This window comes from Quercus lobata, chromosome 11 (assembly GCF_001633185.2).
Source record: "Quercus lobata isolate SW786 chromosome 11, ValleyOak3.0 Primary Assembly, whole genome shotgun sequence".
NCBI classification, from domain to species: domain Eukaryota; kingdom Viridiplantae; phylum Streptophyta; class Magnoliopsida; order Fagales; family Fagaceae; genus Quercus; species Quercus lobata.
In genome coordinates, this window is record NC_044914.1 from 27,598,257 (window position 1) to 27,621,131 (window position 22,875).

At 34.4% G+C, this 22,875-nt stretch overlaps 2 protein-coding genes across 5 annotated transcripts; one reads left to right on the forward strand and one right to left on the reverse strand.

Annotated features, from left to right (window-relative positions):
• The first annotated feature begins 2,961 nt into the window (after positions 1–2,961).
• On the forward strand, positions 2,962–17,449 carry LOC115969085 (K(+) efflux antiporter 3, chloroplastic). 2 transcript variants are annotated; one of them, XM_031088648.1, is made up of 19 exons: positions 2,962–3,328; positions 4,476–4,865; positions 5,511–5,612; positions 6,420–6,500; positions 7,518–7,619; positions 8,200–8,277; positions 9,857–9,925; positions 10,111–10,161; positions 11,028–11,141; positions 11,218–11,319; positions 11,410–11,544; positions 12,350–12,531; positions 12,626–12,761; positions 13,569–13,640; positions 13,756–13,869; positions 15,508–15,669; positions 15,998–16,087; positions 16,209–16,370; positions 16,858–17,449. In XM_031088648.1, exons 1-19 carry the CDS (start codon positions 3,278–3,280, stop codon positions 17,155–17,157), a joined length of 2,493 nt encoding a protein of 830 aa, XP_030944508.1. In that variant the 5' UTR covers positions 2,962–3,277; the 3' UTR covers positions 17,158–17,449. The 2 variants fall into 2 exon arrangements, with proteins under 2 accessions (XP_030944508.1, XP_030944509.1); XM_031088649.1 differs by having other exon boundaries at positions 13,768–13,869.
• On the reverse strand, positions 13,886–22,386 carry LOC115969086. 3 transcript variants are annotated; one of them, XM_031088651.1, is made up of 6 exons: positions 21,314–22,386; positions 20,675–21,226; positions 20,174–20,581; positions 18,609–18,860; positions 17,525–17,663; positions 13,886–15,148 (listed from the first exon to the last, which is right to left on the reverse strand). In XM_031088651.1, the coding sequence occupies exons 1-3, from the start codon at positions 22,289–22,291 to the stop codon at positions 20,471–20,473; spliced, it is 1,641 nt and encodes a 546-aa protein (XP_030944511.1). In that variant the 5' UTR covers positions 22,292–22,386; the 3' UTR covers positions 13,886–15,148; positions 17,525–17,663; positions 18,609–18,860; positions 20,174–20,470. The 3 variants fall into 3 exon arrangements, with proteins under 3 accessions (XP_030944511.1, XP_030944512.1, XP_030944510.1); XM_031088652.1 differs by lacking the exon at positions 17,525–17,663; XM_031088650.1 differs by lacking the exon at positions 13,886–15,148 and having other exon boundaries at positions 17,217–17,663.
• Positions 22,387–22,875: the final 489 nt, after the last annotated feature.

The window sequence follows — 22,875 nt, forward strand, 5'->3', positions numbered from 1 at the left end:
AAACGGGATCATCCAAGCGCTAAATTAAGCTGGTGGGAGAATTGATTATGTTGACGTGAGGCATTAAATATCCTCCTTACCTTAGTTTGTGTTTGTTTTGGATAAATTATAACTTTGGCATAGTATTTTCCCTTTCAAAGTATTGGATAGGTAATATTTTATTAGGAATTGAAGCAGTATAAAAAGGTCATACTCAGAGCACACAACTCCAATTTTTGAGGAGTCTGAGAAAAGTGATTGGTAAATTTTACCCTAATTTATATATATATTTTTAGGTGAGGTTGATTCTTGAACTCAATCCTACAAACCCACTAATTTTACCATAAATTTATCATCGGCATACTGTATACTCTTATACTACGATTGATTTATCATAGGCAATGAGTGTGTTTTTGGGATCCAACTGGCAGGTCGAGGATAAGTTGATGTTGTTTATTATTGGGGTGGGAAATTAGCAGTGTATTGCATGATAGCATGAGTATCTTATGATTGGGTGTAAATAACAAGAAGGTCAATTTAATTGATGCAATATAATGAAAAAAAGTAGTAGAAAACAGAGAAAGTATCTCATTTTACCTTCCTCCGCCAGTAAGGATACAGGTTTTTTTTTTTTTTTTTTTTTTTTTTTTTTTTTTTTTTTTTTTAGCATCTAGAATAACTAGTGATTTTTTTTTCTTTGCGTTTGGTGAGCATTTAGAATAACTAGTGAATTACAACTCTATTGTACAACAATTGGTGCATTGGTTTGTAACTTCAATGTTTTTTGCTGGTTGGTTGACTTGGTTCCATTACCACATAGTAGCTCCAAAATTGGCTTAGTTCCAAGATGTAGAATCTATGTTAAATCACCATTTAGTCAGGCTATTACAGCTTGGGTCTCTTTCTTAAGCCGGGCATCAAGTACATGTATCTTTAGATTCTTTATAGATTAACCAATTTTTAAATGCCGGAGTAGATCCCAAAGAGATCTCACTTCCTTATTAATTTATCTTGATTGAGAATTTTTGGCTCAACTTTATCCCAGTTTTGTTGTGGAAGCAACCCCATTTTACACCTTGAATTGGTCTAAATATGCAGATAGGAAATTAAAAGTCAATTCCAATGTATTAAACAAACACTAAAGCATTCCCATCATCAAAAATGAAAGCCTATCTTTTCAGGAAATGCAGATAGGGCATAATAAAAAAAAAGTAGCCGAAGCAAAGGAATTTATTTGATTCCAGGTATTGACGGGTGACGTAGAAGAATAACAGAAGGATTCTATTATAGTATTTAGCTCTTGTTCTTAAAGGGAAGTAAAAGAACCATAGGCCATAGCGTGATAGCAAAAAGAAAGCTAAAGCGTAGAGAGCGGAGCAGCATGTAGATAGAATCTTCTGCATCCACTGGTTCCATCGTTCCCATTGCTTAATGGTTATTCTAGAATCCTAATGAAAATAAAATGTGTTCTTGAGTCAATTTTCTCAGTCTTTGTGGACTTGGATCTTCTGATTTTATTTATTTTGTTACGAACAATTCCTTTCAAAATATGAATTCCAAACATTAATGATTCAGATGTGAATGAGTCGAACTACATTTACCTATCCTTTGTTTTACCGGTGAACTCTTTTTCTCCAGGAATTGCGAAAGACGTCCACTAAAATAATTATTGCAATTGTTTTAATTCATATTCTCCAAAAAGTAGATCATATTCTATTAGTTTTAAATAATGCATTAAGATTCCAAGGCCCTTTATTTTAGGGCAATAAATGGGCTTAAATTAGAGAGATAGAGTATATGCATGTGTATTTCACAAACTTGAGTTCAAGATATCTTACTCAAATCTAATCAAGATCAAAGGGATCTTGACCCTAAAACAAAATCCAAGGTGAAAATGGCTGATTTCTATTTGATAAAAAAAAAGAAAAAAGAAAAAAAAGGAAGGGAGGTAAGATAATTATGGGTATGCTGGGAAATGTATTGATTTGGTCTTTGTCATTCTGGGTTTTAAATTTAATGAATGAATTAATCAATGACATGTTAATGACTTGTTTCTTTGTTTTTATTTATTTATATTTAATTTTGATGAGAAGCATTGAAATGTTAAGAAACCAAAAAACTTACAGTTGATTTTGAATTCAGTGCCTTGATTTATTCCCAAACAGAGGATAGCATATGACCAAAATTTCCATTAAGATGTCTAAAAAATGGTTTTAATTTTATGATCTGTTTGGCGTATTCAATTGAGAATCGTGGTTTCATAGAATCATCGATGCTCAAAACATTCATTCATTTATTATAAAAAAGGTATTTCTTTATGTAAAAATGATGTCAAATTACTTTAAGTCCAATAATGTTTTTTTCAAATTTAATTCTTGTCTCTAAAATTGAGAAATTTTCAATTTGGTTATTAATTTTTTTTTATTTAATAAAAATGTATCTCTTAGTGTGAAATTAGGTCAAAATACTTTTAGTCCTAGAATTTGCCTCAAATATAATATTTGTAAAATAGAAAATTTTATGATTTTGTCAATAAAATATATATTTTTTGATATAATACAATCAAATCATGGAGTTTGCTTCATCGTCATTAAGTCAACATATCAACAGTCTTCACTTTATTTATTTATTTATTATTTACCTAATTCTTTTATTTAATAATAAAAAACTTTATCATTTCAACTAATTAGAAGCTCCATAATTAATATAAATAAAAGAAAAAAATTATATCTTTTTTATAGTATTAAATTTAATCTAGATAAAGAAAAAAATTGCTAGTAAAATTATAACTTTCTTAAATTTGAGGGGGAAAAAAAATTTAGAGTTGCAGAATGTAGGCCAAAATCTATAAGGGTATTTTAGTCAAAATACTATTTAAACATTTTTTTTTTTCAACATTTCCTTATAGGATAATCACCAATTGCCACGTGGATATTACGTTAGCTTCTGACTTCAAAAAATAATCAATCAGTAGCAAATTCATGCTCTGAGCGCTAAAATTTCCTCCACAAAAATACGCACACTCACAGACAGATACAGATTGAGCAGATTCCTCTTTCTCTTTCTGAAAAGTTCCAAGTTTACAGGGCTCCAACGTGTGCTTTTGTTGTCCTCAATTTCACCCTTTGCTTTTGTTTTTGTTTTCGTGGTTGTCACTTTTTTGAGTTGTCCAAATATATAGCCAAAGCTTCAATCTTTTTCTTGGTGTTCTTTGAAATATCTGCAATTTCTGTACTTGGGTTTGTCAGCAAAACAACCAAATGCAATTTAACTTGTTCAAGTTGGGAGTACTTGCTTCATGAACCTAAGCACTATGTTTGACTCAGTTGCTTGTTACCATAACTCTAAGGTAGTATTCCTTCCCCAAGAGTTTTGGTTCATTGTTTAGTTCAGTACTTAAGTTCCTGTTTTTTACAAATTATTGCACTTTGTTTGGCTAACCCAGTTGGTTATTTTATTTTAATGCAATAATGGGTGTTTTCTTTTTTTGGAACTTGTTTGTTTCATGGTGGTTTTATTGAATTTAGGATTGTTGACTTTGTTCACTTAAATAAACAATAAGTAAAGGAAAAAAAAATTGTTCACTTCAATTTTAGTTAACTTGATTTGGGTTTTCTTGATGAAATGATATCTGAGTCTTTTGTTGGTATGCAATTTGGTGTGAGTTCAAGGTGTATGCATTGGTTAACCATCAATGATATTTGGAGGATAGCTTTTTTTGCAACTGCCCAACAAGCACGTTTAGTTTAAAATTTTTTACTTAATTTTGGAAATCTCACTGATATTAAAAATTATATGTTGCAAATAGAATTGAAGTGCCAAATTATAGGGGAGTATTTAGTATTTGTGTAATAATATTAATACATCTTATATCATGCACTGAATACCTGTAAAACTTCTTCAAGCTATGTTATTTTTGTTTTGTTTGGTGTTAAGTTTCCCACATTCCCCAAATTTCCACTCAAACTTAGTTTCCCAACAGAACTAGAGCACTAATGTGACCACAGATTAATAATCATTGCCCTGAATAATTTTTTGAAATCATTAATTTATCATCCTATTTTATATGCAATTTGGAATTGGAGAGAACTCCATTTTCATCATTTCTCCGGCCCCCAACCCCCCCCCCCCCCCCCCCCCGCGGAGAAGTTGGATAGTTTTAGATCTTGGTTAAAGTAAAAATCTTTGAATGGCAAATATCAAGTTAGATATCTCCCTGCTCCAGTGCTCCTTGACATGCTCGTGAATTTTTTCTGGGAAATTTCTCTAGAGTAATTGGCACATCAATGACATGATGATATTCACTTTCTTAATTCAGGTGCCTGATTAACTCTTTAATGTGTGTGATTATTCATGTATGTCCAACCTTAGTTCAACTATTTGTGTGTGCTTGATTATTAAATGTGTACTATTGTGCATTGACTTGAACTTTGAATTCTTAAAGGTAAAACCATGGTGGTAACACTAATCTATTTCAATTGTTTGTCATCTTCCAGGGATACAACATAATCAAACAAAAGAGCCCAATCCGGGCTTACTCTCATGCTATTTCACGACTTGGTGAACAATATGTTCATATATCTTCTTCCTATAACCGGAAAGTATGTCTTCCATCATCTGCCATCAGTTATGGGATCATTCATAGATCTTTTGTTTCAGAATATATCTTTGAGGGCACACCTTCATTGATTTCCTCGGTATCTAATTACGGAGGATTCTGTTTTTCTAACCATAGATTAGGCCCTTGCAAAAGATCACGGGTGTATGCAGCACTTGATGTTGCCAGTGCTGTTGATGTCATTAATGATCTAGGTTTGGATACTCTGACATTCTTAGGTGTGACTGTCTTGGTTGTTCCGGCCTTCAAGACCATTAAAGCTAGCCCTGTAAGTGTAACATATGCATTTTGATCTTTTTTCTTTATCTCTTTCTCTCTCACACACATGCACACAAATGCAAGAATATATATTCTTTAGAGTTGAGTTAGATTTGTCCCTGTGCTTTTCTCAAAAGGTGTGACAATGTAAGGACAATTGTTGAAAAGAAAATCCAAACACACCACACAAACAGATGAATGTTTTCAATCTTAATTATGAGCAAAATAGACATTATAATTATGGTAACTAAATTATACAACAAAATCTACATGATTGATATTGTCCATTTGAATTTCAGTTCTTTTTGTCAATTTTTTTATTTGTAATGATCAGCAAGACATCTAACTTGATTTTACTTACTTAGATTTTACAATGATATATTTGTGCTTATTATTTTGCTGAAAATTTAATAATTCTGAGGTTGAATTCTAACTTTCTACTTAGTCAATTAATATTGCAAGGATTAAATCAATTAATATAAAATACAAAAGCAGTAGCTCGCATACATGTTTTTGCATACTTCCTACAACAATGCAGTGCTACTTGACAAAGCTTCATGTTTAAATCAAGTGTGGAAGAAGTGAACAGGTGCAATAGTTCTTATCAGTTCATTATTTCATTTCTATTGACAATTTTAGTACCAATCATTTGCAGATACTTGGTTTCTTCTTTGCGGGGGTTGTGCTCAATCAGTTTGGTTTGTTTAGAAATCTTACAGATGTCAAAGTTTTGTCCGAGTGGGGGATTCTTTTTTTGGTAAGCTTAATCATTTGTCTGCTTTATCTGCCACTTTTGCTGCTCTTATATTTTTGGAACTAATTGTTGTCATAACCACAGCATTGCAATTTCAATTCTATTGTTATTCATGATGACGTTTATCATTACATTTTTATTAAAAAATATTTATAATGCAATAAAGCATATTGCTATACCAACTACTGAAACTAATCATCTGCCATTATATGTCCATCACATAGCTCCTGACAGTATTTCTATTGTGAAATGTTTATCCTTGTATAACCTTTTTGCCAAGATGGCAAACTGTGTTCTATTGATACTACATAGTAGGGACCTGAATTTACATCTATTACATTTCGCATGCAGAGTTTTAGCTTTTTCTTAAATATCTGATATTAATTGATTTTAGAACATCTTCACAAATGTTTGTTAGATGTTGAACCATGAACGTGTATCAACTTTAAGCTGTCTGTGTGTGTGATTTTTTTTATTTTATATTTTTTATCAGTTGATTGTTTCTTGCACCTAACTATAACACTAAAAGGTAGGGCAGTGAGAAGTACTTAGGTTTCATGTTCCAATTTTAAGAGTTAATATATATACAGGACAACATGTGGGAATTCTTTTCCCAGAAAAGTTTGTCTTCTTTGCATAATGTTTTGGATATTTATTTCTTGGTTTGAATTTTAACTTCTCTGAAAAGATTAGAGGATATAGATTATATAACTATCACATTGTCCACTTGTAATGTCTAATGAATATTTTGCAGCATACCTTGTTAAGATGAAGTTTTTTTTTTTTTGGACTAACACGTAACGTTTTCAGCTGTTTGAGATGGGTTTAGAGCTTTCATTTGCACGTCTAAAAGCTCTTGCAAAATTTGCCTTTGGCATGGGTTTGACTCAGGTATGGTCTCAAAAGCTAAGATCTAGTTGTCCATAAGGGTTGAATACTCTTGTAAACAAGATGGTATTATTCCAGTTCTTGAGCGTTATGGAAAATAAAAATCCAATGTGGAAAGTTAGGGCAATGGTTCATTAAATTTCCTGACATGCAAGATGTGAAATTGATGGAAAATTGTGCTTTTGCAGCACTCTCAAGATTTAATGACACAAAGAATTTGATTTGCTAATATTATTGTAGGTTTATGTGGGTTCTGTTTTGAGAGACATGTACCTTTTTGACAATGTTTGGACTTGGAACTCAGTTTTCTATTGCTTGGAAATTACATTCTTTAGGAATTTTCTAGATGTTTTTGTGGTTTTTTGGCCAATGAGCTCTAGCTTTAATGACACCTCATCCCCTTGTAAGAGCAAGGTGGTGGGTAAGGTTGTGGGTTCAAGACCCATAGGGTTGGTACATAGCTTACTGGTAACAAATAAATTTATTATTTATTATGGTTTTTGGCCATGTCCAAACCAAAAATGCTAAAAATCCAACACTTTACAGATAGATGTTAACAATTTTGGTTGGCTGGTTAGGATAAACCGCTACTGGAATTGAGTATGAAAAGTTGTTTCCATAGTTAATTAGCTACTTTCATGGAAAATTAATCAATTTAATTATATCTTTTCTTTTCCTTTAATGTTAAGATTAAAATTCCCATCAAAGATGACTTAATTGGGTTCATAATTAATCAATTTAATTTTTTTTGATAAGTATAATTAATCAATTTAATTATGTATATAAGTTTATTGAGTAATTTATTGTTCAGAAATAGGAATCCCCTTGACTTAGCTTTGTTAAAATGCATTCCATATCGGAGCTGTTGCTTGTGATTTTACTTGTTTAGCTTGCATTTAGTTCTCATGGTGGTTCTTGAAGTTGTGTGGCAAGACATGACTAACAATTCTATGAATTCTGGGTGGGTCCTTAAATTGATTACCTATCTTGTTTCACCAATTTTTTTTTTGGCTTTTGAAGGTTGTGTTATCTACTCTTGCTTTCACAGCATTTGAACTTCCACCTAATGGGGCAATTGGAACAAAAATTTTGGAATTCCTTTTTCACTCAAGGTCTGATTTGGTGAGAACCTTTTTTCTAGACATCTTCAATACTTTGCATGTAATAACCTGTCTTAACCATCATTGTTCACTTGTTTTTTGTTTTAATTGGAATCTCATATGAAATGTACTATTTACTGGAAATTTTTAATGCCATGAATAGTTCAGCTTGTTGGAACCTGCATTTGCAGGCTTATCTCTGATCTAAAAACAGTCTTCACCATATTTTTTCTCTCTCTCTCTGTCTCCTCTTCAGGGTTAGTTGAGGTAATTTGGGGTAGACACCATGGGGTTTTTGGTTTTTTGATTGTGTAGACAAACACCTTTATTTTTGTTTTTTTTGTTTTTCTAGATAGAGATGTCTATTATCATTACTTACATTAGATTTGTGTATTTCTCTATCTATGCTAGGCGTTTCTAAATAGAATGTAAATATATGGTTACTCTACTAACATAGATTATGCAAATTTGTGAGTTCTCTAACTATACATATTGACCTTGTTGAATGAAAGCCTTGTTACTGGAACCATCTTCTATATGCTCTGAAGTACTCCTAACATAATGTTGCTTTTTGGTATATAAGTTCAACCATATTTTTGCAGGTCAACATCAGAAGCATTGATGAGGCTGTAGTGATTGGTGCTGCACTCTCTCTGTCTTCTTCAGCTTTTGTTCTGCAGGTATTCTTATTGTAGGTATCTACATATTAAGTATCTTCCCATTAATTGGTATTGTAATTTTGGACATTGTGCAGTTATTAAAACCCCCTGATAAATACAAATAGCCAAGCTCAAATTCGGATATTGGCAATTTTTCTATCTAGATTTCTCTTATGCTGAAAAACTTCAAAGTTCCAACAAGTGGAAACATCTTTGAATGAGACCCAATGTAGCAATTACGTTGACTTGCTTCTTCAGATATTATGAATCAATTGTGAGCTAGATTCACCACTAGCTTTTTGTGGCATTATGAACTTTTAGGACTCTTACTTGGAATCTTACTTCTTGCTAAAGAATCTATTTATTTAAAAAAAAAAACTACAATGTCACATATTAAGATATGGAGTTGTATCCTTTTCTATTCTTGACCTGATCATGTGAATTCTCCAAGCACACAAATTTGAAACTTGAGGTTGAGGATGATGCAATAAACTAATATTGTGATTGGGGGTTGTTATAATATTATATTGGTTAAGTAATTACATTCACCATTTCCTATCAACTTAAGCTTTTGGGAGAATTAGAAATTTATCATGGTATCGGAGCTACTCGACCTCCTATTTAAAAAGTTAAAATTCCCACAAGTTGGCCTCACTTTAAAAATACCACATGTTGGGACTCACTTATTAAAGGGGAATTTGGGCCATGCGTGGGGGAGAGTGTTAGAATATTGGTTAAATGATTAAATTCAAAATTTCCTATCAGCTTTAGCTTTTGGGAGAATTAGTAATATATCATGGGTGATTCGAGTTGCTATCATATGTTTCTTTTGTAATGACTTTGTGAGTTTAATAAGTAAGGTTTGAATCGTAATGGTATTGTGAAGCTCAAAGTTGATTATATGTGCACATTCAGTGGAACTGTTGCTTAATTGGGTTGCCTTGAAAGCTTAAGCTTGTAGATTGGCTGTTGGACAAGTATGATGATATGCTTATTAATAAGTTGGCATATAGAATTATAGATGCTTATGCAACTCCAGAATGATGCTATCAACTGTAGTGGAAAATTTTCTATCTGTTCCTCATATTTTAATCTAGTTTATAAATGTATTTACGATGGTTTTAGATCAATTTTGTCAGAGAAGATTGAGCTTGTGGCTGTAGGTTGGCAAATTTCTTGTAACCTGAAAGGTGCATGCCAATCCAACTTATATGTCATAGCAATTGCTCACAGTTATGAACTTGTTACTTCACAATTTGGCTCATATATGAAACAATTATCTATTGATCATATGTTCTATTGGTGTGTAATGATTGAAAATAATGTGAAAGTTTTTATAAATTTCTAAATTATTCTTGACACAAGTTGGGGCATTGTAAGACAAGACAATAGAGATAGTGTGATGGGTTAGTGTTGGATCTTGTGATTAGGTTGATAGATTTTGTGGGCACCTAGTATAGTAGAGTCTCAGGCTGAGTTAGGAGCAGTTAGTAGTGACTTGCATTGTAGATATCCTTTACTCCCTATTCCATATATAGTTTAATTTAGATTCTCCTGCCCCCCTGCCCCCTCTTTTTTACTTACATAGTATAGTATATAGCTTCTTGCAGAAAAAGGCGAGCTCCCAACAAGATTTGGCTCAGCAACTCTGGGAATACTTCTGTTACAGGTTCTATATGAGACTGATGAATGCATGGTCTTCTGTTTTGTTGTTAAATCAATATATTAACACTGGTGCTATTATAGTTCTTTTTACTTCCCTTTCTGAATTTTGCTAGGGTCATCTTTGCAAAGTAGTACGCATCAAGTATGATGTCAGTAACTTTTTGGACTCCCACTGGTTGATTTTTGCAGGACATAGCAGTTGTCCCTCTATTAGTCATACTTCCGGTGCTAGAGAGCCAGGTACATAGGATTACTATAATTTCTTAAAGCTAAGTACCTGAAATATATTTTACATTCAAAAATACAATGTTCATTTTTAATGTCTACTAATTATAGAGTTTTAATCTTTGAGGTCGATGTAACCTGCCTTTTACTTTATAAACCAGCTAGTAGTCTCTAATGGATATGATTGGTGAGATTCTCTGTAAGATGGATTGAGCTTTTTGTGATCTGCAATATATATTGTGATGTCTTTGTTCAAATATAGTTAAGTTGTGAGTATGAGATATTGGGGTTAAAGGAGGAATGAATAGTGGAGAGATTTTTTATTTTTTATTTTTGAGAATCAGTGGAGAGAGATATTTGAGAAAAAGGTTTAGGGTTTAATCAATCAATCCCTCACCTTAGCACATATTTATATTAGAGTGATATGGCAAGAATACAAGAATAAGCTAACAAGCTAATTTAAAAATAACAAAAGTAACTTGTGTGTGTGACTATCAAAACCCAACTGAAAAACTTTAAATTTTATTAGCCATGCTTTTAGTTCTAGATAATATTCAGAAATTTTATTGATGAACAAAACCAATGTCTGTGTGTGTGTGTACGCTATCAAAATCCAACTGAAAAACTTTGAATTTTATTACCCATGCCTTTTAATCTAGATATATTCAGAAATTTCATTGAGTTAAGAATTTCTAAGTAATATTTGTCAATGAATTTTTCTCATCACATTTATAGTCCTATCCCCTGATAATATTTTATTTTCTTGTATTTTCACTCTACTTTTTTTCTATTATATTTTTGCTTCTCACAGACAATCTCATTTATTGACCCCTTGCATGTCTGTACTCTCTCTCTCTCTCTCTCTCTCTGGTTTTATGCAGAATCTGGTAGAGGAAAGTATTTGGCCAATGCTTGCCAAAGAAAGTTTAAAGGCTTTAGGTGGACTGGGTCTGCTTTCTCTTGCAGGGAAGTATCTTCTTAGGCGAGTTTTCGAGGTTCGTATCATGTTGATTTTATGAGGGCCCAAGACACTTATAATTTAGAGGGTTTAATTTATTTTTCCTATTTCAGTTTGTTGCAGAAGCGAGAAGCTCAGAGGGATTTGTTGCTCTTTGCCTATTGACTGTTGCTGGGACTTCACTTCTCACCCAGATGTTGGGCTTTAGTGATACGGTTTGATATTTTTTTTCTTAAGCGTGGAGAATGGCTGATATTTTTATTCTTAATTTCCATCCAGTGGTCAAATTTGATTTCAAACTGCAGCTTGGAGCATTTTTGGCTGGGGCACTATTAGCAGAAACAAATTTCCGGACACAGATTGAAGCTGATATAAGGCCATTTAGAGGCTTACTTCTTGGGTTATTTTTTGTCACTACAGGGTCATCAATTGATATGCAGGTATATAATCTTATGTATTGTTGAATTTCTTAATTTTTGTGTATTTGGGTGGAAATTTATTATGATGAGAAGCTGTTAAGTACACAAGGTTTTTGTAACAGTTTTCTCAAATATACTTCTCTTCGACCCAGATGGATGTGCATTTTAATTCTGATTACAATGTTTTGTAAGATTTGTGTTTATGATGGATACTCTCAAGAATGCAGCATGGGAAGGGTTCACTTGAAGTGGCTGAATTAAATTTTAATCGTTTAAATACTTATTTATCTTATGGAAGATTGAAAAACATGAAATCTATGAGTCATAATTCCCTTTAACCTATGTGACAATGAAACTTATTTCTTTGCGTTTGGCTCTGATATAAGTAAATATATTGAAATATCCATATTTGCAAAAGCATAATATCTCAATATATTTCAGTCATCCTGAATCTTTTGATTTTATAGCTCTACATTGATTAATCCTATGTGAGTTCCTATCATATTTATTCTAATAATTTATTTAAATTATTTAACTTTTGTGGAGCCTGCCTTTCCTCAATGATATCTCTTTAAGTCTTAGTCATCCATTGTATCTCGTAATTATTAGTTATTATTATTCATTAAAAGTCATCTTAGAAAGAAAAAAGGATAATATTTTGGATAACAAACTTAAAAGTCTCTCTCTCTCACATCTGCTGTTAATTTGTTTTTGAAGTAAAATGTTAATAATTTAAAATCTAATAAGGTTCCTGTGCATTGTGCTGGTTCTTTTGGCTCACTAATCACTATTAAGTCTAGCCATCATTTTTTTCCTGTCTCTACAGCTCCTTATCCGAGAGTGGCCAAATGTACTTTCACTCTTGGCAGGTTTGATTGTCATCAAGACTCTGATCATAACAGCAATAGGTCCTCGTGTTGGACTGACTATTCAGGAAAGTGTAAGAATAGGATTACTTTTATCTCAAGGAGGCGAGTTTGGATTTGTAGTTTTTTCTCTTGCAAACAGGTGACTCATAAATTAGTTTGATTTACAACTTTTCTTAGACTAAGCATTCCATATTTCCTTTTTCTTATAGAGTTTTCTGCCTTCTTGGAACCAGGCTTGGTGTGCTACCACTTGAGCTTAACAAGCTGCTCATAATTGTTGTTGTCTTGTCAATGGCATTAACTCCCTTGCTCAATGATGCTGGAAGAAGGGCCGCTGAATTTATTGGGGACAATTTTGATGAAGAGATTGTATGTTCCTACTTGAAGTCCTCAGCAAATGGCTTAATAAATAGGGAAATCATGTTTAGCATTAATGTGGTTGGATTAAGTTTGCATATGACGACTAAAATAGGGTGCAACTTGGATGCCATACATGTAGCTGATCTAGTCATTTTAGGTTAGATACTGATTACCGAGCTCAGTAACGTGAGTTTGTAACCCAAGTGGGGGCATAAATGTGATGGGACTTTGGCCCAAACCAGTTGGTTGGATTCAGTGAGGCTTTCATTCTGGCCCGCCCGTTCCAAGCAAAGAGATGAGCCAATGGACTTGAGCTAAGGCTCTGGGTTCAGTGGTTCCTAAAGAGGAGGGCAATGCATGAGGCTGGTTTCACAGAGCAGCGACTACCTCCCACTCTTTGCAGTGGAAGGATAATGGGCCAGTGCCAATTGGATCCAACATGGCCACTGTCAACCCAACTGAACCATCACTTTTATGAAAAAATCCTCTCAAAAAAAGAAAAAAGGTTAGATACTGATTGCATCTTCCCAGCCCTACTCTTCAAACCATTCACTTGCTTTTTTTAATTGTATTTTTAATGAAAACAAGGAAAGGGTTAAGTAACAAGTGAAAGTTATAAAAGCAGATGAGTTATTAAATAATTAAATTTATTTACTCAGTAACTATCACTAAGTTCTTGCATTCTTGGCCTTACTTTGAACGTGTAGTATTTCATTCAATATGTCAGTTCTGCTAGATAGCTCTACAGATATAATATATTCCCATTTCTTCGGTAACTATTTAGTATGCTTGAATTGAAATATGAAATTTCCACAGAAAGCTGCTGAGATGGGAAACTTTGATGCTAGTGAACCTGTAGTGATCCTTGGGTTTGGACAAATGGGTCAGGTAAAGTAATTTTTATACAGTGAGAATTATTACTTTGAGCTGTAGCTCATGATTCCATTGTCAATGATTTTTGTTCTATGTTAAAAAAATAATAATAAAAATAAATTTTTAAAAGAATTTGATGCAGGTCCTTGCCAATTTTTTGGCCACCCCATTGGCTTCTGGATTAGATGGTGATTCTGTGGGACAGGCTTATGTTGCTTTTGATCTTGATGTTTCTATAGTTAAGGTAAATGACTGTTAGATTTAAAAGACTGCTTTCTTTAATTTGACTCAAATAAATGATTTCAATAATCCAAAAGTAAATTGCCATGATGTATTTGATTTTTCTTGGTGGATATGTGCCCGATTTTTGCGTACCAGAATTTTGAAGAACAGAATTTTCATCCAAAGTTTTGAGGAAAGTTCCTCCAACCTACTATGTGGCAAGTCAAATGAACATTCATGTGTTCTTTTAGTCATATGACCTACTCAATAGTCACATGACTTCTTAGGTTCTGCCACATGATCTGGATAACTTTATCCAATTTTGAATATTTTTATGCACTTTTTCTTCAGTTTAAAAATGTTTCTATAACTCTTTGATCCTATGTAATGATGTTCTTGTTGATTTCAATTTGGAGTTCATACTTTCCCTAAGAACTGTATAAATTGCTGGAAGCTTAAACTTTTTTCCATTAGTACTGGCAAACTTATGATTAAGTGATTAAATTCATTATTTCCTAATAGCTTAAGCTTTTGGGACAATCGGTAGTATAACAAGTACAATTCTGATTTCAAATAGTCTTTTCTTCTTCTTCCTCTTCTTTTGATAAATAAAACTATTTTATTAACAAGAGAAGAATGTTCAAGTACACAGGAAAGATACAAATAGTAAAATTCCTTTATTTCTCATAGTGAAAAGGTAATGGGAAAAGCTAGGGGTGCAACTAAAAACCAGAAAACCAATACTGCCGCAATTGGTTTCTGTACATGGTTGGTCGGTATCAGTTTTACCTTGTAAAATTTTTTTGACGTTTGGTGCTGTGATTTCTCACAGCAAAACTGAGTTAAACATATTTAGTTTTTAGAAAAAATATACATATATATATATATATATATATCTGTGTGCGTGTGCCCGCATCTGATTAAAACCCTTTATCCTTACAAGCCCCCCTTTCCATTTTCCAGTCTCTCACTTTACCTCTCTTCTAACCAATATCTCTGATCTCTTAATTTCTCTCATTCCTCAAAGCTCAGCCACCATTGTTTGTGAACAATGGTTGGATTATTTGTTTCATCCCGCCCATTATTCATCAAAGTCTTGTCGCGTTCAGTTTGCCAGAATGAAATATCTCGTTTAGTCACTGGAGCTCCACCAAAGACCTCCAACCAATTCAAAGCTCCCTCAGTCCCTTTAGTAACTGCAAGTTGCTTGTACTGTAGAAAGCAGAAAGAAAATCTCCACCAAAGGCCTCCGACCAATTCAAATTTCCCTCAGTCCCTTTGGTAACTGCAAGTTGCTTGTACTGTAGAAAGCAGAAAGAAAATCAAATATGATAAATTTTAACTGTATTTTTGGTATAGCAATTTTGAAATTTCTTACAATTATTTTAGGTGGTTTTGAATCAGTTTTAAGATTTTTGATCTTCATGATCTGAGATTGCAAGTTTCACTCTTTAATTAATTTATGTCTTGGGGATACTCCAAATAAAAATCCTATAGTTTTATCCATGTAGAATCACTCTGATATAGTATGTACCCTTTGTGTTGTAATTTTGTAGCATGAATTGTATGTAGATTTGGCAATTTCTCTTTATTTTGTGTTAAATAAGAGATTGTACAAGGTAAAGAAATAATATATTTTTTTTCACCCCTGCCTTGACAGGCATCTCGAAAACTTGGCTTTCCAATTCTTTATGGGGATGGATCACGTCCAGCAGTTTTGCAATCTGCTGGTATCTCTTCTCCAAAGGCTGTCATGGTTATGTACTCAGAGAAGAACAGGACACTTGAGGCTGTTCAAAGGCTTCGACTTGCTTTTCCTGCGGTAATGTTTTCGTTATCTCTCTCTCTCTCTCTCTCTCTCTCTCTCTCTCTCATGCATGTGTGCATGATCTGTTGGTGACAACCATGACAAACAAGATCAGAAAATCAGCTCACCACTAATCACAGAATGCAGAAAGAGTGGGAAAAGTATATGGGGTTAACTAGGTGTGCCATCATAAAAGAATATTTTAGGATTTTTTCTTAATATTATTCTTTCAAAGTTATATTGAGTTTTTGTTAATGTTATTACTTCATAAATAATACTATATTTCTAGTTGAATTTTTGCTGGTTTGATTGTGAATCTTGTGGCGAAAATTCTACCCATCAGATCCCAATTTATGCCAGAGCGCAGGACCTCATGCATCTTTTAGATCTGAAGAAAGCAGGTGCAACAGATGCTATTTTGGAAAATGCAGAGGTATTAATAGAAGTATTCTTATTTTCTTTAAGTTATGTTTGGACTTGTAATGTGTAAACTAAAAGCTCTCCGGTATTATGGTCTGGGCATGCTTACTAAAGTTTTCACTTTCCTCGTGCAGACAAGTTTACAGCTGGGCTCTAAACTTTTGAAGGGGCTTGGTCTTATGTCTGATGATGTAAACTTTCTCAGCCAGCTTTTCCGTGACTCAATGGAACTACAAGCTCAAGAAGCACTCAGCAAAAGTGATGATCGAGAATACGAGATCATGAAGCCATTACAGGTACTTATACTGATTTCAAATGTAATAATTTGGTCCCCAGTGAACACTGAAGAGGTCAGTTTGCAAATAATTTCCAATACAAGGAATTGATCTGCACTGAATTTACATCACATTGTATTGTCCCTCTTAATTTTTGAGATTTAAACCTGATTGGGATATTGTAGCATTCATGAATTGTTCTATTCACAAAACCTCATTATAATGAACAATTTCCTAATTAGGGCGAGATTTTTAGACGAACTAGAACTTTCTTTCTATGCAGCTGTTCCCCTCTTTTGCAATGTACTTTTCTGTATAATTTCCTATTTTGAATTACCATTGGTGACAAGTTTGACAATTTTTTTTTAAGCCCTGTTGCTGTTTAATTCCAACTTCTTAAATTGCATGAATTACTGTGTTGCTTATGATTTGTTATATGCTACACATTTAATTTGAAGTTTGTACCAGTGGAACGATTACTAATTAACCCATGGGTTTGATTGATAAGGTGAGAGTTGCTGACCAAATTGGTGACCAAATAGGTGACCAAGCACCTTTAACTTCACCTGAAGGCAATTTCTCGGGAACGAACCAGAAGGATGCAACTCGCCTCTTGAGGTTTCAAGAACAAGTAGATCAAGCAAAACATAATGGTGAGCTTCAACAGTCTGAGGATTCAGGCAAGGGCGTTTTATATTGTGAACTAAATATAGAGAACGGATTTCCTGGAAAATCTATAGATTCTGAGAGGGAGAAAAATATGGTGGACCCATCAATCCCTTGCACAATAACTAAAGAAGACCCATAAAAAAGTTTCAGACTTAAAGTGCTCGAGTCTTGTCTTCTTCAAGATTTTTGTTCCTCCCAAAGGTGGCAGATGTTCATGAATTTTGTTGAGTCTAACATTACAGAGAGTAACACATTACAAATTGTTGGAGAGACTGGTGTATTTGGAAATAGAAAAGAGGGGCTGTCTGTAGCTAGCCTTGTAACAGAAGAAAAAATACTCGTTTAAATTCTTTTTAAACCACAGTACCACATCATGTATACATTGTGTAATTTGATAATAAATAATGAGCAATAGAAGTGTTGATTTTTTATTTTTGCAGAAGACCCATAAAATTTATTTATTTTTTTTAATTTCACCAACTGTTTGATAGCTCAAAGCAGCTTACATTATAAAATGCATTACTTAGATGGCTGCATTAACAGGGTCTGAATTGTTGAAGTTGAAAATTCATTTTTACAAATCTTGTGACAGGAGGCAAAATTGTCAACATTAACTTCCCTAGGATCAAGCCCCAACACCTCTGCCTGTACAAAAATCATTATATTGAATAAGATACAACTTAACTTATTAACCAAAAAGAAAGTAGAAATCAATTAAACATATATGCTTTTACTTTGCACTTTGCAAGCAATAGTGCACTACCATCATTTATCATGGTCTGGCGTATTTCATTTATTTTTATTCTTGCAATCCTTTGTTGAAGAGGTGCATCAAAGAATATAGGAATTTTCATCTGTCACACTCAGTTTCAGGAGAATTATTGAGGAAAATATTCATAGGTTAGCAATATGAAAATGACAGACTAGAGTGGATCACTTGAGGATACTTAAGCATACAAAATCATAAACAACAATTGAGGATCCACAATTAGAATTTACTCTAGTATCTAACCAAGAACAACAATAATATGGAGAATATCTTGCATGGGGATGCTGAGGCAATGCTATTGATCAAAAAGGTCTCTTATAAAGCCTAAACCTGGCTGAGCAACAGCCTTCCCTGAATCCCCAGCAGATTGGGCCTAGGCTCAAGAGGAAGGGGTGAGTCAGGCCTCTTGGGAAAGAAGAAGAGAGGATTATATCATTGTGGAGTTGAATTCATGATATATTTAACTTATATATTATTTTATGCATGTGTTGCTGCATTTGGAGCAGTTTTTTACTTGATCATTTCTCAAACTACCTTATGTTTTTTGCCTAATAGTTGCAATAGAAGGATATTTATTGTTGGAAAATTATCTTTTTTTCTCAACAAATAATTGCAATATCTTCTGTAATGAAGCCAAATGCAAATTAGCAGAATCCTTAAAATGGGGAACACAAATCAACATATCTAGTTATTGTTACCTACCACAAAAGTATTTGATCACTCAACATTATGCATTGTAATTCCCAGAAGTCGCTTTGGATTGTAAGAGGGAGGGGACAAAAGAATAAGAAAATTTAATAGCATTTATAATGAAATATTACCACAGCACCAGTGTCCATGTGAGTAATATCAGCAGTAACACCAGGTGAGTTTACAACATCATAAAGATGAAGAACTGAAACTAGAGGGTTCATCTTCATCAACATAGCCAAGAGGCAAGCCAAAGCCCCCAGTAGCAACCAAGATTGCAACTTTGAACCCAGCTGCCCCACCTTTAGCTCAGCAACTTGTCATCCTCAAACTAAAGTTTCCCTCCAACTTACATAATCCACGTATCACATCAATTTCATTTCCTAGCATCAGAAGGCAGGGCATTAGCCAAAATTTCAACTTTGTTGAAAATTATGTATCACATAGGTAATTAGATCCTGTTACAGAAATTACAGTAGAAATGAATGCACAAAAGGAAAGAATGAGGAAAGTTCTCTAAGATGGTTGTCATTATGTCCAATGGCTATCAATAATCATCTAAGAAGCATAGATACAGACATGGGTACGACACAATGACACAAGCAATTTTTGAAAAATTATAATATGAAACGGCCAATATGACATTGGTATGACATGAGTATGACACAGATACGACATGGGTACGACACCCTAAATAAAGTGTCCATGCTTCCTAGGTAAACATAACAGTAGCAGGGAAGAGAAATTTGATTTAAAATAATGACACCAGAACTTATGAGTCCACACTCCACTAGTACAAACAAGAGAATGTGGCTCAAGTTTTATTTAGTGGGATCTGACCTTACACAGAGGTGAAGGGCACAAAAATCATGCTTGCTAAAAGAAAATGAATTGAATTTAAGGGCTTGTTAAATTAAGAACATTTTTATTTAGATATAACAAGTTAAACAGTTGAGGCTTCTCATTCATTATCAAATACTTGATACAACCTTGGTCATTATCCAAAGTCGAAATCCAAAAAACAAAAAAAATAATAAAGAATGATGTAGTAGATTATAACAGTCATCAAATAAATCATTCTCATGCATCATTGATGATCACCATAGCTCAGTCGCTCAAAACTTTTAGTAACACCTCTGTGTACATCACAATCTAAACAGATATTGCGTAATTCTTAGTTTCAAAAGTTTCCTCCAAATCCAAGAGCAGTTGCTAGGACTCTTCATAGTCCATAAGCTTCTTTCTTTCTTTCTTTCAGTAGATAAGTGTGAACCCAGGCTACACAAATGGAGCCAGCATGAACAAAAACTTATATTGTAACTTTAAAATATCATTTTTTAAGTTATAATATCAACTGTTAATAATAATAAAATGTCTTGAATACAAAAGAATTGATAAAGTTTAAATGCCTTTAACATACATGTAGCAATGGAGGACTATATATGCTTCTATCGTGTGATAACACGGGTTACAAAGCTGAACTTCCCTTTTATAACTTTAATTCAGCACAAGAGGGATTAATTAAACTGTCTCTGAATACCCTAAAGCTGGTTAATCATGCCCATCTGTTTATTTTTTCCCATCATCATCAATTTAAGCATTATCACTAATATAAGCATTTCATGTTGTATAACTACTACTTTTCTCACATCAATAATAATTCTGAGATGTTGGATAATAGTTTATGACTAAATACCTTCTGAAGAAAAATTGAAGGCAGAGAGTGTAAATACCAAGCCGAAGAATTGCACGCTCATCTTCAATTTAACTTGCTTGTATAAAATAAAATGCCCTCATATCTACAATCTGTAAGCATGGACTATCAATTGTCCATATCTCAGTTATCAATGATTGTTGAAAGACAGAGGTAGAGTTAATGTGCCTGAACAAGATAAAGCGCATGCTAGTGGAGACACTTGCATTTTAGGCAGTATTCATATATTCAGATTAATTGAGGAGTAATACACCGATGCACCACTATCCCAAACAAAAGTCACAGAAAATCAGTTATAGAACTGAAAGCTGCCTTCTCACACTGTCCAACTGTTAATATAAGACCTTCTTCAGTGGTTTGGTTAAGTTTGCAACATAGGCGACGTGGTGCCTGTCCAAGGACATTCAAACCATTAAACTACATAAAATTGAAACAAACCTTTGTAGAGATAGAACAACAAAAAGCAAAGCAAAAGAAACACACCAAATGCCAATTCTTGGTCAGTGGATTTCCCATGACCTGAATATATTTCAAACCGCGCAGGGGAGGTGAACGAGGAAAGCAGAGAACTCTTCTTTTGAAATCATCTCTTGGTGTGGCCCGCGCATACAAACCCAATGTAGCATTACCTTGCTTTGATACATGTTTCAAGAAAAAAAGGGTAGGCTTTTTACAGAGAGAAGAGTATGGATCCCTGGTGTCAAAATCAAACTCATTCCTCTGACGAACTTTGTTCCAAGCAGTATAGGTGACCTCCGAGCGTTCCAGCTCACGGGGGAGCACAATGTTTGGGAACACTTGAACAACATAACCCAACGAGACAGAAAAAGTGAGACGCCGTGGTCTATCATAACAAATTGATCGCTGCAAGAAGCTAGCAGGGTCGAGTCTCATGGCCTTAGTGAAGAGTTTCAAGCTGTCTAGAGAGCTCAACCCGGGATAGATAGGGTCAACAGCTTCAACATGGTGGATAGACACAAATGGGGCAACTGGGTGTGAGGATAGAATACCATGTGCACTACCCCTGATATCCCACTGCAATTAATTAACTAGTTTCAATTTCAATTTTCAATATTCAACTATGCTAGCACTACAAATGAAATGAGAATTGAGAATTGAGACCTGGTGGAAACCGGGTTCTCTGGTGAGAGGAACTCCGAGTTCAGAAATACAAGCATGGAGGCGATCATCACTGCCATAGAGCTTTGGATATCTATCAAGGCAGTCATCGAGAATGGAAGAGAGCGCCTGTGCAAGTGGGTGGCTAATGGCAATGCCGCCACCACCAAAGGCCATGGAGTGACTGAAATAGGTGTTGGCAGAGTGGCTCTCAGATGGGCTACCAATGTAGACCATTTGAGAAGGATCATACTTGTCAAGAAGAGCTACCAAGTTATCGACATTGAAGATGGTGTCATCGTCACCAAGCACATACCAGCGAGCATTGGGCAAACCCAGTCGAAAACACTCTGTGATTATGCGGGAGATGCGGAGCCCAGATGGGTGGCCCGTCGGATTCGTGTAGCGGAACCGGGATATGTCCTCTGAAACCATCACCGGCGGCAACAACAACAACGATCCATTATCTGCTGCTTCTTCTGCCTCTTCTTCTAACCACACGTGTCCTCGCATCTCGGCTGGTCGCCACCAGAGCTTCACGAATTCCCTGCGACGAGTCCAGAGTTGCGAGGACCCGGCAATGCCGAATACGATGTGTTTCAGTGACAACTCCTCTTCTTCGTCCTGCTTTTCCGTTTCGGAAAGGCTGCGATTGCGAGACTGAGTGGGTGGCGACGGTGGTGGTGGTGGTGGTGGTGATGACACAAATGATTGGTTGTTCCAGGCCCAGCGGAGAGAAGAATGGGGGCTGGCTTCCCAATTCTTGAAGCGGTGCCAGCAGTCGGTGGTGGTGCCGGAGAAAACGAGAGAGAGCCATGCAGTGGTGGAGAGGAGAAGTGCCGCCACGGCCACCGCCGCAGTGCCTATGCGGCTGCGACGCCATGGACGAAGTCGGCTTCGGCTTCGTTCAAAGTGATGATTATGATGATGGGGCATTGGAGATGTCGACAATGTCTTGATGTTGCTGTTGTTCACCATCATCTCCCCTCCTCGTCACCTTCGAAAAAAGTGTGTGTCTACAAGTCCATACAAATTCAACTTATGTGTCCCCAGACAGGCACTAATTTTGAATTTCACGACCGCGTCGATTACCGATTATAATTACTTAACTTCAAATTTTTAAAAATTTAAAATAAATACTAATTTTTTTGAATAAAGTTTAGGGGTGCAAATTATGAAAAAATTTCTAACCGAAAATTTTAAATAAGTGGAAGTTTTTTAGTGGAATGACGGATCACATCATTTGTCTACCATGTGGATCTTATAATTTCTCCCAACTATGACACTTGAATTTTTATCTAAACAGTATATTATCGGGTGCAAATGATTAGATAACTAAACAGTAAGTCTACGTAATACTTATTTAGCGAAAAAAATAGATTGAGGTACTACTGATATAAATAAAATAGAATTTTAGAAGTAAAATTTAAATTTGGAAACTTTAAGATGTAAAATTTAATGATCCGAAACTTTAGGATGTAGTTTAAATAATTGAGGGTAAATTACATAAATGGTCCCTATCTTTTACATCAGATTTCAATTTAATCCCTAACCTTTTAATTGTG

Coding starts and splice junctions, on each gene's coding strand:
- LOC115969085 (XM_031088648.1), top strand. CDS start 3,278: ATGAACCTAAGCACTATGTTTGACTCAGTTGCTTGTTACCATAACTCT. Junction 4,866..5,510: donor AGACCATTAAAGCTAGCCCT/GTAAGTGTAACA, acceptor AATCATTTGCAG/ATACTTGGTTTCTTCTTTGC. Junction 6,501..7,517: donor TTGGCATGGGTTTGACTCAG/GTATGGTCTCAA, acceptor TGGCTTTTGAAG/GTTGTGTTATCTACTCTTGC.
- LOC115969086 (XM_031088652.1), bottom strand. CDS start 22,291: ATGATGGTGAACAACAGCAACATCAAGACATTGTCGACATCTCCAATG. Junction 21,227..21,313: donor GAGAACCCGGTTTCCACCAG/GTCTCAATTCTC, acceptor AATTAATTGCAG/TGGGATATCAGGGGTAGTGC. Junction 20,582..20,674: donor TGACCAAGAATTGGCATTTG/GTGTGTTTCTTT, acceptor GTCCTTGGACAG/GCACCACGTCGCCTATGTTG.